This window comes from Solea solea, chromosome 6, assembly GCF_958295425.1.
Source record: "Solea solea chromosome 6, fSolSol10.1, whole genome shotgun sequence".
In the NCBI taxonomy this organism is placed as follows: Eukaryota; Metazoa; Chordata; class Actinopteri; order Pleuronectiformes; family Soleidae; genus Solea; species Solea solea.
The window spans coordinates 13,952,373-13,965,812 of NC_081139.1; the positions used below are offsets into that span (position 1 = coordinate 13,952,373).

At 40.6% G+C, this 13,440-nt stretch overlaps 1 protein-coding gene across 5 annotated transcripts in view; it reads left to right on the forward strand.

Moving 5' to 3' along the window:
- The window catches only part of epha8 (eph receptor A8), a 102,888-nt gene that overhangs the window by 66,751 nt on the left and 22,697 nt on the right, over positions 1–13,440 (forward strand). For 3 of the 5 annotated variants that reach the window (XM_058631596.1, XM_058631591.1, XM_058631592.1), the window contains exons 7-12: positions 1,165–1,320; positions 1,540–1,965; positions 5,201–5,325; positions 8,297–8,459; positions 10,682–10,814; positions 13,326–13,393. In XM_058631596.1, coding sequence (XP_058487579.1) covers positions 1,165–1,320; positions 1,540–1,965; positions 5,201–5,325; positions 8,297–8,459; positions 10,682–10,814; positions 13,326–13,393 — 1,071 coding nt within the window. The remainder of the gene's footprint in view (positions 1–1,164; positions 1,321–1,539; positions 1,966–5,200; positions 5,326–8,296; positions 8,460–10,681; positions 10,815–13,325; positions 13,394–13,440) is intronic. The other 2 variants (XM_058631593.1, XM_058631594.1) reach the window with 1 other exon arrangement.

Consider the following 13,440-nt stretch of genomic DNA (forward strand, 5'->3'; position numbering starts at 1 on the left):
TTATCTGCCTAAGCAAACTTACTTATGCATTATGCAGGACAACTTCTCATTGCCATAGAAACCAGGCAGTGGTACCTCCGGACACTATGTACCAATAAAAACAACTGATGGTATTTCCCGTCGGCACACAAGTGAGGAATCATAACCTGTTTTGTTTTTTAGCTATGACACCATTCGGTGAGGGAATGGTGTTAACTTTTGCACATATTATGATTTAAAAAAAGGGGTTAACTACAGGTTCCGACAGTGGCATAAATCATTATTACACAAGATATATAATATAGTAGAATAGTTAAACATTCATGAAATGTGTCTGTGTGTGATTCATACTGAAAGAAATCCATATTTATAGGTACAACCATGTGAACATTTTACTCATCTTTTAAATCATTTAAAAATCCACAGTACATTTAAACGCTTGTGTTGATGATTCAATTGTATGAGTCTTTTTAGCACCTTTGAAGTCCAAACACTAAATATGGTTTTATGAACTTACCAAGGAGAGGTTGAAACACAGCATCTGTAAACCAACACAAAGAAATAAACTACCCTGTGAGGAAGAGCAAACATAAGCACGTCCGCGTCTGCCGCGCTATCCGAGGTTTAACCCTGCCCCATTTACCATAGCAGAAGCCTATTAACTGCCTGGAAAGAGAATATATTTATCAGCGTGCCCTCCATTATTAATCAGTGCAGAGTTAAAAGTGAATATGTATCAGAGAAGCTGAATAAGGTTGAAACACGGTCTGGATTTTGATGGTCTCACTGGGAGTATCAACAGTGCAGAGTCTTTTCAGTCCAAATCTGAGCAGAAAGGACAGACTTTCATCTCTCCTGCTCCACGGTCTCTACGGTTACAAGGCCTGTAATTATACATAGATGTGGGGGGGAGTGCTATCCTAAAATGAATGCATTGGAGGAGATGACAGTTTTTAAAAAAGTTGAAGCGGCGCTATATGCACAGCATGCTATGAAATTGTGATTCATGTCTTCCTGGCTGCACTCACTCTCTCTTTTATTATGGCTTCAGTGAATATGGACGTGCACCGGCCTATTTGTGCAAGTTCCCCATTTACTCATTGTATATAATAAATAAAAAAACAAGTGTACTTATTCTCTTTCTATCTTTGTCTTCTCTCTCTCTCTCTCTCTGTCTGTCTGCAGCCTGTGAGGTGGGTTTCTATAAGCCGGCGGCAGGCGATGGCCTGTGTGGTAAATGTCCCCAGCACAGCCACTCAGAAACCAGAGCTGCCCTCTCCTGCCCCTGCGACTCCAATTACTACAGAGCGGCAGATGACCCAACTGCAGCTCCATGCTCCCGTAAGCACAAACACATGCTACACAAGATCACCCAATCCCACAGGCAAGAACACCGCAAAGTAGTCCAAAGACATGTATAAACAAACACACCCACAGCCACCACTGAATCATGTGCTGAACTTATCCATGCCTGAAGAATACGATCACTGTACTGGGCGATAAATGAACCTGTAAATGAGCTAAAAAAAAATAAAAAATTCAAATTTATCTTTTCTGCAGGCCCTCCATCTGCTCCAGTAAACGTCATTTCCTCGGTCAATGGGACATCGGTGAACTTAGAATGGGATCGCCCTTTGGATACCGGAGGTCGCGGCGACCTGCAGTACAGCATTTTGTGTCAGAAATGCTCTGGGGAAGGAGGGCCCTGCGAGGACTGCACATCCTCTCCGGGAGGCACCGGTGGAGGCAAGGCGGGTGGAGGAGTGAGTATCGGGGCAGGTGGAGGAGCGATGGTGGAGCGTTCAGGCACTGCAGCGGTTCGATTTATACCTCGCCAGTCCGGGCTGACGGAGCCCTGGGTGACGGTCCTCAACCTTGTGGCCCACACCAACTACTCCTTCCGCATCCTGGCTATGAATGCGGTGACGCACCTGAGTAATGAGCCGTCACCGTATGTGTTGGTCAACATCACAACGAACCAGGCAGGTAGGGTTCAGAACAATTACATTTCTTTTGTCTATATTACTTATTGTGTGTCCGTTTCACTTATGGATCACAACCTTTTGTTGCCATTTGCTGTGCAGTCTGCCACCCTAACTCACAAACACACGGCAGAACCAAACAAGTAGTGTATAGTAGTAGAGTAGTGTGTATTGGGAGAATTGCCGCCTTTTAAAAAAAAAAGTCATCCTTTAGTTTTCCTCTGTTTCTCCTGGATTTTTTTATGGTGGCAGTTACTTCAAACATTCCCCTATCAATCAACATTGTCTCTCCTCCAGTGGGGATCCCACAGAATTTCATGGCTTCCCAAAAATGGATACCCCAAGTTCTGCTTTCAGTTGGACATGGCGAGGAAAATCTTCAACAAAAGTTTCCCCAGAGACGTCCCACTTAGATGAATGTACCACTTTCATCATGAAGGAGAAAATGGCTCCACTTGAATCAACACTGTTTTTCAGCCTTTACCACTGATGAGAGGTGGAACAAGGACCAACCAAAAGTGTTGCTTTTTGGCTCACCTTACTCTTCATCACAGTGATCCACTCCACATGCTCCCATGTCGGCTGATTTACCTCATCGCCTTTTGTACTATCCTCCCCCTTAATCATGTTCAAGACCCAAAGATATTTAAACTTCTACAAACTGAGGGGAACGATCCGCTATTTTCCAGCAGAGAACTGTGGTCTCAGACTCAGAGGTGCTGACAACAACAGAAACATGCAGTTTGCAAGTCGCTGATTGCTGCAGTATGAAATGACTTTAGGAGACAGGACGGGAAAAAAAAAAAAATGTTGAATAGAAAAACCTGTGTTTATGCTGCTGGCAATCCAAAATGGCTCTGATGACATACTATGTACAGTACCTGTTCTCTTCTTGGATTAATCTGACCTTGAATAACTCATTGTTAAATTACCCAAAAGAAGCCTTTGGCCTTGTTGATGGCTAACCTGCAGCCACATCATTTTGAATGTGAATCGAGTCGTGGTCCATGATCACACATATCTTTCTCTCTATTTTCTCTCTTTCTCACTTTCTATCTATTTGCTGTCAGATTACTGAAAGAGAAAAAAAACAATCTTTAAAATAAATGTGCTGTCTCAAGGACATTTTGTGCTGATAATGAAAAACAATTTGTGGCATATACTGTTTTTTTTCTATAAGGACTCGATGGAACGGCTGCCACTGTCAGCAAATAATACTCATGTCCAACTCTGACACTTCTCTGCTCCATACTGGCTAAATACTCCCAGCCTCATCTACATTCTCATTCATGAGAGTGTTCAGTCTAACTTGCGCTCAACCTTAACTTTTAAACTTTTAAACTAAACTTAGCTTATTGCTGCAGCTAGTCAGTTAGTTTGACAAAGAAAAGTTTCCAGCACTTAAAAAAAAAAGCTTGAGAGGGGTGAACACAACCAATAAATCAGTGCTTTTATAGCTTACGTTGATTCAGCAGTTATGGCGTTAGAAGAGCTAACTAATGTGGATTTTGTAGCTTGCCATCAAGGATATAACACCCGTTGTGATTGACTCTCAGTCTGTGTTTCAAAGGGATCTTGGAGATCAAAACTTGTGAGGTCATTTGGGAGAACTACTTGCAGAAGGTCAACTGTAACCTGAGAACTTAATAGCTGTACTCAGTGATTCTGTCGACGAACAGGTAGTCTTTTCTGCAACAATAGATTTCATCTTCAACCATTTTCATGATCTCACAGATGCTGTCTTCACTACAGATGATAAAAAGTTAGCTTATATATATTTCAAATTCAACCACTTTTTATAGTTCTCCCTGTTGCTTTGGGACCAATGCAGAATACATTTTATTCATAATTTCTGATTGTGATGGTTTCTCTGGTTATTTTAAAAACAATGGTAAAGTCCGTCACCACTCCATTTGTAAAAGTTATTGATTTATTCAGTAGTGATTAAGTGTTTGCACGTTTAGTTTCCTTTTTTTTTTTTTTAAATGCACTGACAATTTTGAGCCTAGTGGAAAGGAAACATGACTTGTAACCAGAGGGTTGCTGTCTTTAATACAAGGGAATGAGATATGCAATCATCATTTCTCCCTATTGATTGGGTTGATTGGACACCCTGAATTGACCCAGCCTAGGCGAGGGGGAGCCCGGATAAAATGGGAGTGTTGGGCATCCGGCATAAAAAAATCTCTGCCAAATCAAATATGTGGATCACTGAAAAAGCAGGTGCTCTGCCTAGAGAGGGAGACTGAAAGAGAAAAACTAGGGGACATGCAGGCCATTTTTAAATACTGTTTTCATTTTAACAGTTTGTTTAAAGCAGAAATAGAGTCAGTCATGACAGAGTCTCTCTAACAATCTCCAGATGAATTCAAAACTAACTTTTTGGAAGCTCCTCTGTCCTAAGCCCCAGTATCAGATGAGTAGGCACAAATGTAGAAGCTCCATACATAACGGATGACCTGAGGTAATCTCTCTATGTCTGAAACCAGATGACCAATATTGACACATGGCATATTTTTATAGCAACCAGTCCCTAACTTAAGAGAATTGTTGTCCTATGAATTCTGAAAATCTTCTGTGGCTTACTGAAAGTCATATATTATATTATGTGCCAATTATGGACAGAGAATAACATCAGAGCTTTGAGTCAAGCCTCTGCATATCTTTACTGTAAGATGTGATAAGTTAATTTGACTTTAAAAGCATATAATGTTTAGTCTTGAGCACTGTTTAGTTTATATTTACTTGTTGACTCTACTCAAGATTTAGTTGAATTTACATAATTTTGTGAAGTGATTTCAATCTTGCAAACAGCAAGTTTATTAAATTTTTTTTGGTACCTTTACCTGTGGTATATTTATGTTTGGGGTACAAAACTAAGTGCTCTATAATTTAGCCATAAAATGCTTTCAGTTTGTTTTATTTTTATGCCCCCTCATGGCTCACCTGTAATACCCCCACAGTCCACCAGGGGGGCCGTGTTCCACACTCTATGCATTGCACACGTGTGAAAGCCCCTCTTTCAGCACTCTCTCAGATCACTTGATTTACATTCTGCTAAAAGGTTGTAAAAGAACTTATAGCCCAATAAAGCCAAAAACATGTTGGCTTTAACTTAAATATGCATTTATTCATTTTTAACATTTTTAACTGCGGTAATATCTTCACCTTATTTTATCTGCTTATCTTTACCTTGGTATATGTGATCATCATACTTAACTCTCCTGTTTCCTTTGCAGCCCCCTCTGAAGTGTTAGCCATCCGCCAGGAGAACACCAGTCAGAACAGTGTGATTCTGCTGTGGCATGAGCCCGACCAGCCCAACGGAGTAATTCTGGAGTACGACATTAAGTTCTATGAGAAGGTACTCCTCGATGAATTGCTTCATCTCTCAAACAAAAACTGCTTTAAGCACACCAAGCACTGAAAAAAAAAAATTTCTGATAGGATTGTGTCAACATAGTCTGTTTACCTTCTAGAAACAGTTGACATTAAACTACTGGGGCAGCTTAAAGCTGTAGTGCATCACTCTTTAAAATATAAATGAATCTCTGTTTCATGGGCAGATATACAACACATACTGTAACTTATTAAATATCATAGAAATTTAGAAAATAGACGGAGAGGAGTCAAAGGTGGGGACATTTTCATCAGAGGTATCAAGCTGGGCCAAAATTTTGTGAATTCAGTGGAGTGGGAGTTGGATGGCCACTGGTGCCAGTCTGCAGGACCGGCACATACAGTAGAGACAAACAACCATTCACTCCATCACGCACACGTACGGTCATCCTCATCGTTGTCATGAACCTGGGTCTTTTCACTGCAAGACACCAGCGCTAACCCCTATTCCGCCATGTGGCCCTCTGGATAACTTAATCCAAGAAAAAGATCCTACTAGCAGCTGAGCTAATTGAAAGGAAATGGGGGTCGAGAGAGGGAGAGCAAGACAGAAGATGAGACAGGGCAGATTCCAACTTAGTAGAAGTGACAGAAAGTGTCTGGCAGGTGCATAACCCTTGTGATAAGCTAATTGCTGCAACCATGCATCAATGTGTGTGTGTGTGTGTGTGCATGTGTGCAAGATGATAGAGATCAGCTAATTGCACAGGGAGCATTGAGCAAGTGAGCAGTCTCATAGCCATACAAGCAGGCTAGTGCAGGGAGAGCTGAAGGATTAACTCGTCTCTTGCACCGGCATCTTAATCTGGCCTCGCTCGGGGAGCGAGACGCCTGTGGGGGATTTCAAGTGGACAAGTCAGCAATGTGCTTTCTTAGGGTTTTCTGTAGCACTGTGCTACAACAATGAGTCACAGCAAGGGTGTCAGCCGCCTCTGCAGCAGCAGCAGCAGCACTCGGGCAGAGGTTGATAATGCAGATGAAAAAGAAAAAGGCTTTTATTTCTTCACCTAGCACTCCTTCATAATTAGGCTCTTATCTTGTGCAAGGACACATGAATGATTCACTTGTTGTGCTGTCTGGATGCACCTTGTGCCTCCTATTATAGTTAAACTTATTTTTACTTGCAAACTTACAAAGTAACTCTCAATTAAAATATGCTGCGGCGAGCAGTGATGATGATGAACTTTACTCTCAATCAAGATGTCGAAAAAAACAAAACAACACCTCATCACCGCAAAACGTGCCCCACCTCCTTTTTTTTTTTCCAGTGAAATGAACATAAAAATAACAAAGCCTAGAATGGTGAGCAGATAAAACAATAATGACAGTTTGCATTTGGACGAATGAATGCATGATAAATGAAGAAGTGATGTGAAACAAAAACACAAGACACTTTTCAAAGCACCTGTCACTTTTCCTACTAAAAAAAATGTGCAAGGCGACTGCTGTCAATTACATTTGACTGGCAAATATTTGTTTATGCTAACAATGGACTTATAGGATTTAACAGGTTTTAAGTCACTGCTTCATATTATTATTGTGTTAGTAGTTTGATTGTATAAAATAATTAAATAAAGAATCATAATAAAAGAGGGTGAATGATAATAATTAGACACTCCACCCAATGTTGAGTTCATCAACAAAGAGTCTATGGGACACAACTTTTTGGTTCTTGAAAACGCTGGCAAATCCACCAAGATCAGGGAAAACATCTCCTAGCATCACATAGCAGTGGACGTATTTAAATACACATCCAGCTAATCAGTCCTGTTCGTCGTAACAAGAGTGGCAGTCCTCAAGCTCCCATACGTCCCCATTGTTATTCCATACGCCACGTAGAAAGGATGTTTCTGTAAATAATTGACTGCATCCACTCGTACTCTCAATCGTCGGAAAGTTCCAGGCTGACATTGTTGATTGACAGCTGGAACTTGCAGTCTGGAGAAAACTGTCCAATCACAGCAGCAGGAAGAACCCAAAAACAACGACAGGAAATATATACTGTACATTCATATAACATTGTAATAAAGTTTAAAATGAACATAACAAAAAATTTTTACTGCAAGAAGTGGAGGTGAACAACACGACAATGATCCAACTCTCAACTAATCAAGAGAGCAAATAAGAGAATGTTTTGATTCAACAGTTACAGATACAAGATACAACCCCTGCATAGAGACAGTGACTGCACATTATTTCAAGATGCGAGGTGAACGCTTCTTTGAAGCAGTAGCACCTTCGCTGCCTAGACACCGTTGACGTTTTTAAAGAGCATTTCATTTTTTTTCTTTTTAATCAGGCTTTTAGTTAGACAAGGGATCTTATTGTTTTACTATTTTTTATTGTGTTTTTCCTGTTTTTGGTTTTAAACAAGCCTTTTGTTTTTACCCTGTCAGTATTTTATGTATTTTACTTGTATTACCCTGTGAAAAACTTTGTGATTCCATATCTGTGAAAGGTGCTATATTTATAAATAGACTGTACTTACTTACATACCATTTTGCCACAGAATATAATGGTATCTGTGACACAATGTGCAATATGAGAGGAATGTGTGGAGCAACACATTTTCTCTTGTCCAATTCTGTTACCCCACACATTTAATAAGCCTTATGTAATCAAGTATAAATCAGGCCTTACTATTTGTGTGTCCCTCAATTTAAATCCCACTGAAAGTGTCTTATTGACTATTGGAGATAAGAACAACCAGAGGTTTTGGATATGATATCTTATAGACATGTAAAGTACACTGACGTGTATGGTACAATAATGAATTAAATAATTAAAATTGGCTCAGTTTTTTTTGTGAAATGTAATTACAGTATACTTTCTGTGGTCCAGACCTCTATATTTAACATGCTAATATGGAGTGGTGGAGCTTATTTTTTCGTATTTCCTCAAAGCTAATCTTAAAGTATGTCTTGTTCCTCTCACAGGATAATGAAGAGCAGAGTTACTCCACTCTCAAGTCTAAAAATACCAGTGCCCGAGTGTCAGGGCTGAAGCCGGGCACCAAGTACATCTTCCAGGTCCGAGCCAGAACGTCAGCAGGCTGTGGACGATTCAGCCAGAATGTGGAGATTCAGACCGGGAAAGCAGGTGTGTGTGTGTGTGTGTGTGTGTGTGTGTGTGTGTGTAAAAGACAAAGAAACGAGACTCATTGTTGCTTAAATCCTGCCTGTCTTTGGCAGTTGTACCCTGTTTTGCAGCATGGAGAATGAAAAAAAGAAGTAAGTTAATAATGTGTTCTGTTAAAAGACAAAGAAAGCTTCTCAAAGCCAGACAAGACTGAACAGCATGGTGCAGGTCTAAAGGGCTTCGCACCACTGAGCTTGATAAGCGCCTCAGTTCATCCCTCTTTTGCACTGATCTGTACATTGTTAGAGGGTCAGCGGAAACGCATCCAATTCCAGCTTCAAGACTTTTCACCAGAGTCACGAGAAAGAAACAACATGTTTTAACATGGTTTTAACCAGTGGGAATGTATTTAATTGGCAATTGAATCTACAATGCACGTGGGTTTTTATTAGCTTCAGCTCCAGTCAGCGTTAGTGGGAACACATGACTAACACTAACAAAACACTAAATTCTCCTTCATCTGCTTCATTTTTGACAGCAATGCAAATCCAGGCAAGATTAACCCCGACTCTCTTCCTCCTGATTATGATTTTTGTTCACGTTCGGGAAATACGACGATCGCACGCATCCCAGCAGCCTACATGCTAAGTCGCCTCTGGTATTCCTTTGCAAACGGCACTGCAAGTTCTTGGTACTGGGTTGTGTCCTCGTCTATGAACACATTTCTGAACAGTTAATGTCTGTGTGATCGCAGAATTAGAATTGGATATTCAGGGGAAGGAAAAACATGTTTTTGTTTATGTTTGTGGTTTTTTGTTCGGGAGGTTGTGTTGTTGTTGTTGTTTTTTTTACCAGTCAGTAGTGACTGATGTATCCATGCTGTCAGCATCCTTTTTTTCAGCTGTGTCAGTGCGTTTGCAGTGGTTTCTGGCTCTGGCACAGCAGGATGAAGAAGGTATTTGTGGAATTTGGTAGTATATCTGCGGGGAAAAAAAAAGAGGCAGTGCACAAAAAACTGCAGGCATCAACACATACGGAGCCTTTAGTTTCGGGATGAAGAAAAGCGAACATTGAAAACCTCATATGTTGCCTTCTACATGAGAGCCTATTGATGCAGGAGCAGTAGTGTGTCCATAATATTATAAACAATTTCAGTCGTTAATAAAACAATCAATGACGATTGAGGTAACATTTTATAACTTACTTAGGCCTACATTAGGAAACAATTCCATCCCATTACAGGGTTGTGGTTTCCATTTGATTTACTGTTCAATGATTTTGAAATGTGGACTTCAACAGCACCACTGTTACATAAGTACCTCTACAGCAATGTAATAAACAATTGTGGTTTAATTCCTGACTGATGACATTGTTGTGCATCAACAAGCACATTCAGTTTTTCTTCAGAAAATGTCTCTTATCTTTTCATTGCCACCGAAACAACAACAACAACAACAAAAACCCAATGCAGTTCAATATTCATTATCATTGGCAACACTGCTGTCAGGATTCGGTTCAAGAGGCCATAGCAGTATGAAATGTGCAAATCTGTACACCTAAAAGTATAGAAAGTATGTGTGTACATTTTGTACAGTGCAAAGTAAAATAAAAGATGCAGAACGACATAATGAAAGGTCATATGGCTGTGGAGAAGGCCACATCAGAGAGACAGGAGAGGAGGAGCAGAGCAGACAAATCAGACTGAGAAAGAATTTCAGCTTCAGATGAATTCACCTGATTGCTGTAACTCAGTGTACCTGCAATGTACTGGGTTACAGCAATCAGTCAGCTTCAATGACAAGTACAAGATCACATTATCAGGGACATCCCCACAAGATGACAGCACATTGACCATAGCAGGGACTGAAAACACTGGACCTAAAATGGGTAAAAGTATTTTGTGGTGTTGCTGTTATGATTTCTATTTGTTGTACAGTACTCTTACATTTCCATGTAATTAGAACAGCCAACTTAAAGATGGGGGCTTAATTACCTCAATCACTGAGGACAGATGACAACACTGGCACGGAATGTTTCCCACTCAAAATGGCACAGACTCACTTTTCAAAACACAAACAGGAGGTAATTAGAAAATGCTGAGCTCCTTTAATGAAGCTCCAAATTCATGTTTACATTGTTTATCCAGGGCCTCTCTACCTGCCTCCTGTGTGTGTCTCTAAGTGTAAACTGTTTGCAGTCATTCAGCTGACACATGGTGTTTGTGTGTGTGTGTGTTTTTTCAGCTCCTCTGCGCTACAACACCATGACCATCATATGGATTTGCATGGCCCTGGTGTCCGGCCTGGTCGCTTTCCTGGCCATCATCATCTGCAGGAAACGGCAAGGCTACACTTTACCACACTACCCATCGCTGCTGTGTGTGGAACACTTTTCTTACACTACTCTACTATGCCTCTCCTTGTGTAATGTTGTTGTTGTGCCATATGTTGTTTTTGCTGCCAGTGAAATGAGAGTAAGGTTGTTACATCCTAGCATCTTACTTTACTCCTGTGCCACTTACTGTGCTAAAATAAGTGCATGGTTTTCTATTAGTAATACAGGCGACGTGTGGAGGGGAGTAATACCTTATCTGCGTCTCAGTGTTCTGCAAGGCTAATTTTCTAACTTGTAATGTCCACCTCATCATGGCTTTAGCGACGCTGATTCATGTTCAGTAACTTTCAAACCAAACCATTTATCTCTCCCTCCCTTTGGTGTCCTCATCTTACATCTCTGTAATGTAGAACTGTAAAGAATCGTTCATTTTGCATTTAGTTAATTTACATTTCAATCTCAGTTAGGTTTTGAATAAGTTATTGCGACTACAATGTCCAGAAGACATAAGACCAATGCAAGGGGAGATAATACAGACTACTGTTTAAGTGTAAATGTTAAAATGTTTATTTTTAGGGAATTCACTAGTAAGAAAATACCATAAATCCCTAGTGACAGAAACCATAGAGACAGTTTTACTGAGTACACAGTAGGTGAAGGATGAGGGGTAATGGAAACTTCACCACACGGCTGATGAATTAGAGTCTATGCTCTCTAAAAGAGATATTAGTTCCCTGCTATCATTTAAAATCTGCTATTTTAAATGAGAAGAAAAAGCTCAGACAAAGAGTCACTGGCGTTCACAAGAAACTAAAGCACAGAGCTGTTGTTTTCTTATTTGGAGAGGAGAGTGTCCAGTTTGGGCACTTTAGACCTGCATCTTTGCTTTTTGTAGATGATGTAGTTGTGATTGCTGCATTAAATCGTGACCTCCAGGATGTACTGCGGTGATGTGCAGTTGAGTGTGAGGTGGTGTAGGTTGAGAGTTAGTCAGCACCTCTAAGTCCAAGGCAATGGTTCTTATCTTGAAAACAGTAGATTGCTTCCTGCTGCCCCAAGTGAAGGAGTTCAATTATCTCAGGTTCAAGATGAGGGAGGAGTATGAGATTGATAGGCAGATTGGTGCGGCAGTCAGCAGTAATGTGGACATTGCACTGGAGCAAAGCAAAGTTCTCAAGTGATCAGTCAATGTAGGTTTCAACCCCAGGAGTTTTGGGTTGTTGGTTCAGGTTTTGAGTCAGGATTTCTCCTTAGGAGATCCTCTGAGTAGACCCAGTGCCATGGAGGGAATCTCTTGGAAATGCTAGAAAGTATAGTAAGGCAGAGGTATGTTACTTACACAACACGCAGCAGAAAGCATAGACAATGACATCATTAATTCATGACTTCATTACTCACAACAACTTCTTTGTTCCACTACAAGACCTAAACACTGAAATAGACAGAACTCCCGCTGTGTGTTGGAAGTTCACAGTGCTATTGTTTTTCAAGTAATCAGAACAAGCTTATGTGTGTGAAGCTACTTTTTCTGTAGTTGAACTTGTTACACACCTTTAACGAAGGTGTCTTGCCAGAGTAGTTCGGCAACTTCCTTGGTTCACTTTGTTGGATCTTTATTGGAAGGAGAAACAGTTCTGTGCTTGTGTTTCTGCTGTGTGATTGGTTTACTCACATTGCCAGCGCATCTGCATAAAGTCGAGCTGTACACAACCACCGTAGCGCCACGGGGCTTCATTCACAATGAGTAGCAGCCTGTCTCAATTCTGGCCAGTTAAGTCCTCTCCCCTTCCTCTAATGAGGTGTGTTTACTGTGACTTCTTAACATGAATATTGATTTTTATTGCTTTTACTTTGAAAAGCTACTATTAAATGGTAATAGGCAGTATTAAAACGCTAATGACCAAATAAACTTAATGGGTATACAATGCATATGAAGATGTTCTTTCTTACCTTGAGCGGTAGACCACAGCTGTGTCTTAATTCAGGGACTGCCCCCATAGGACGTGTAGATCACAGAGGCTGAACTGAAATAATGGCTGGTTTATTTTTCTGTCTTGTTACTGTTGTTGCTTCGCGATGTAGCAGATCACCTTATGGCCCATAACAGTAACATAACATGTAAACACAAAAATATTACATCTCATAAGGCTCCTTCTTTTCTTAATGTGACCATGAATTGTTTTCCGAGTGTTTCTACTTGGCACTCATGCTTATCTTCACATGCTGTTTTGTCTCATTTGTGGATGTTGTTGAGGGACCTTCACAATGGAGCAGCCAAGTCGTGTAATGCAATCAGCCTTCAAATGTGAACTCCCCCTGAATTGAGACACAGCTTATGTCTTTAGTGATCATTTGAGTGTTGCTGACCCTTTTAAAGATCCCCTTTGCAGCCAGTGGACGACTAACAGATGTTGAAATTAATATTCCATTATAAAGAAGTATTGATTAATGAAAGTCTTTTGTCCTGTATTGACGCCGCTGTATGTTTATGTGTGTGCATGTGTCTGTTTGGATGACTGGCATTGTGTGTGTGTGTGTGTGTGGTTTGTACAGACACTGTGGCTACAGCAAAGCTTTCCAGGACTCTGACGAGGAGAAGATGCATTATCAGAACGGTCATGGTATGTTTAACCCATTCCTCAATTACTACCAGTAATAGATTAGATCT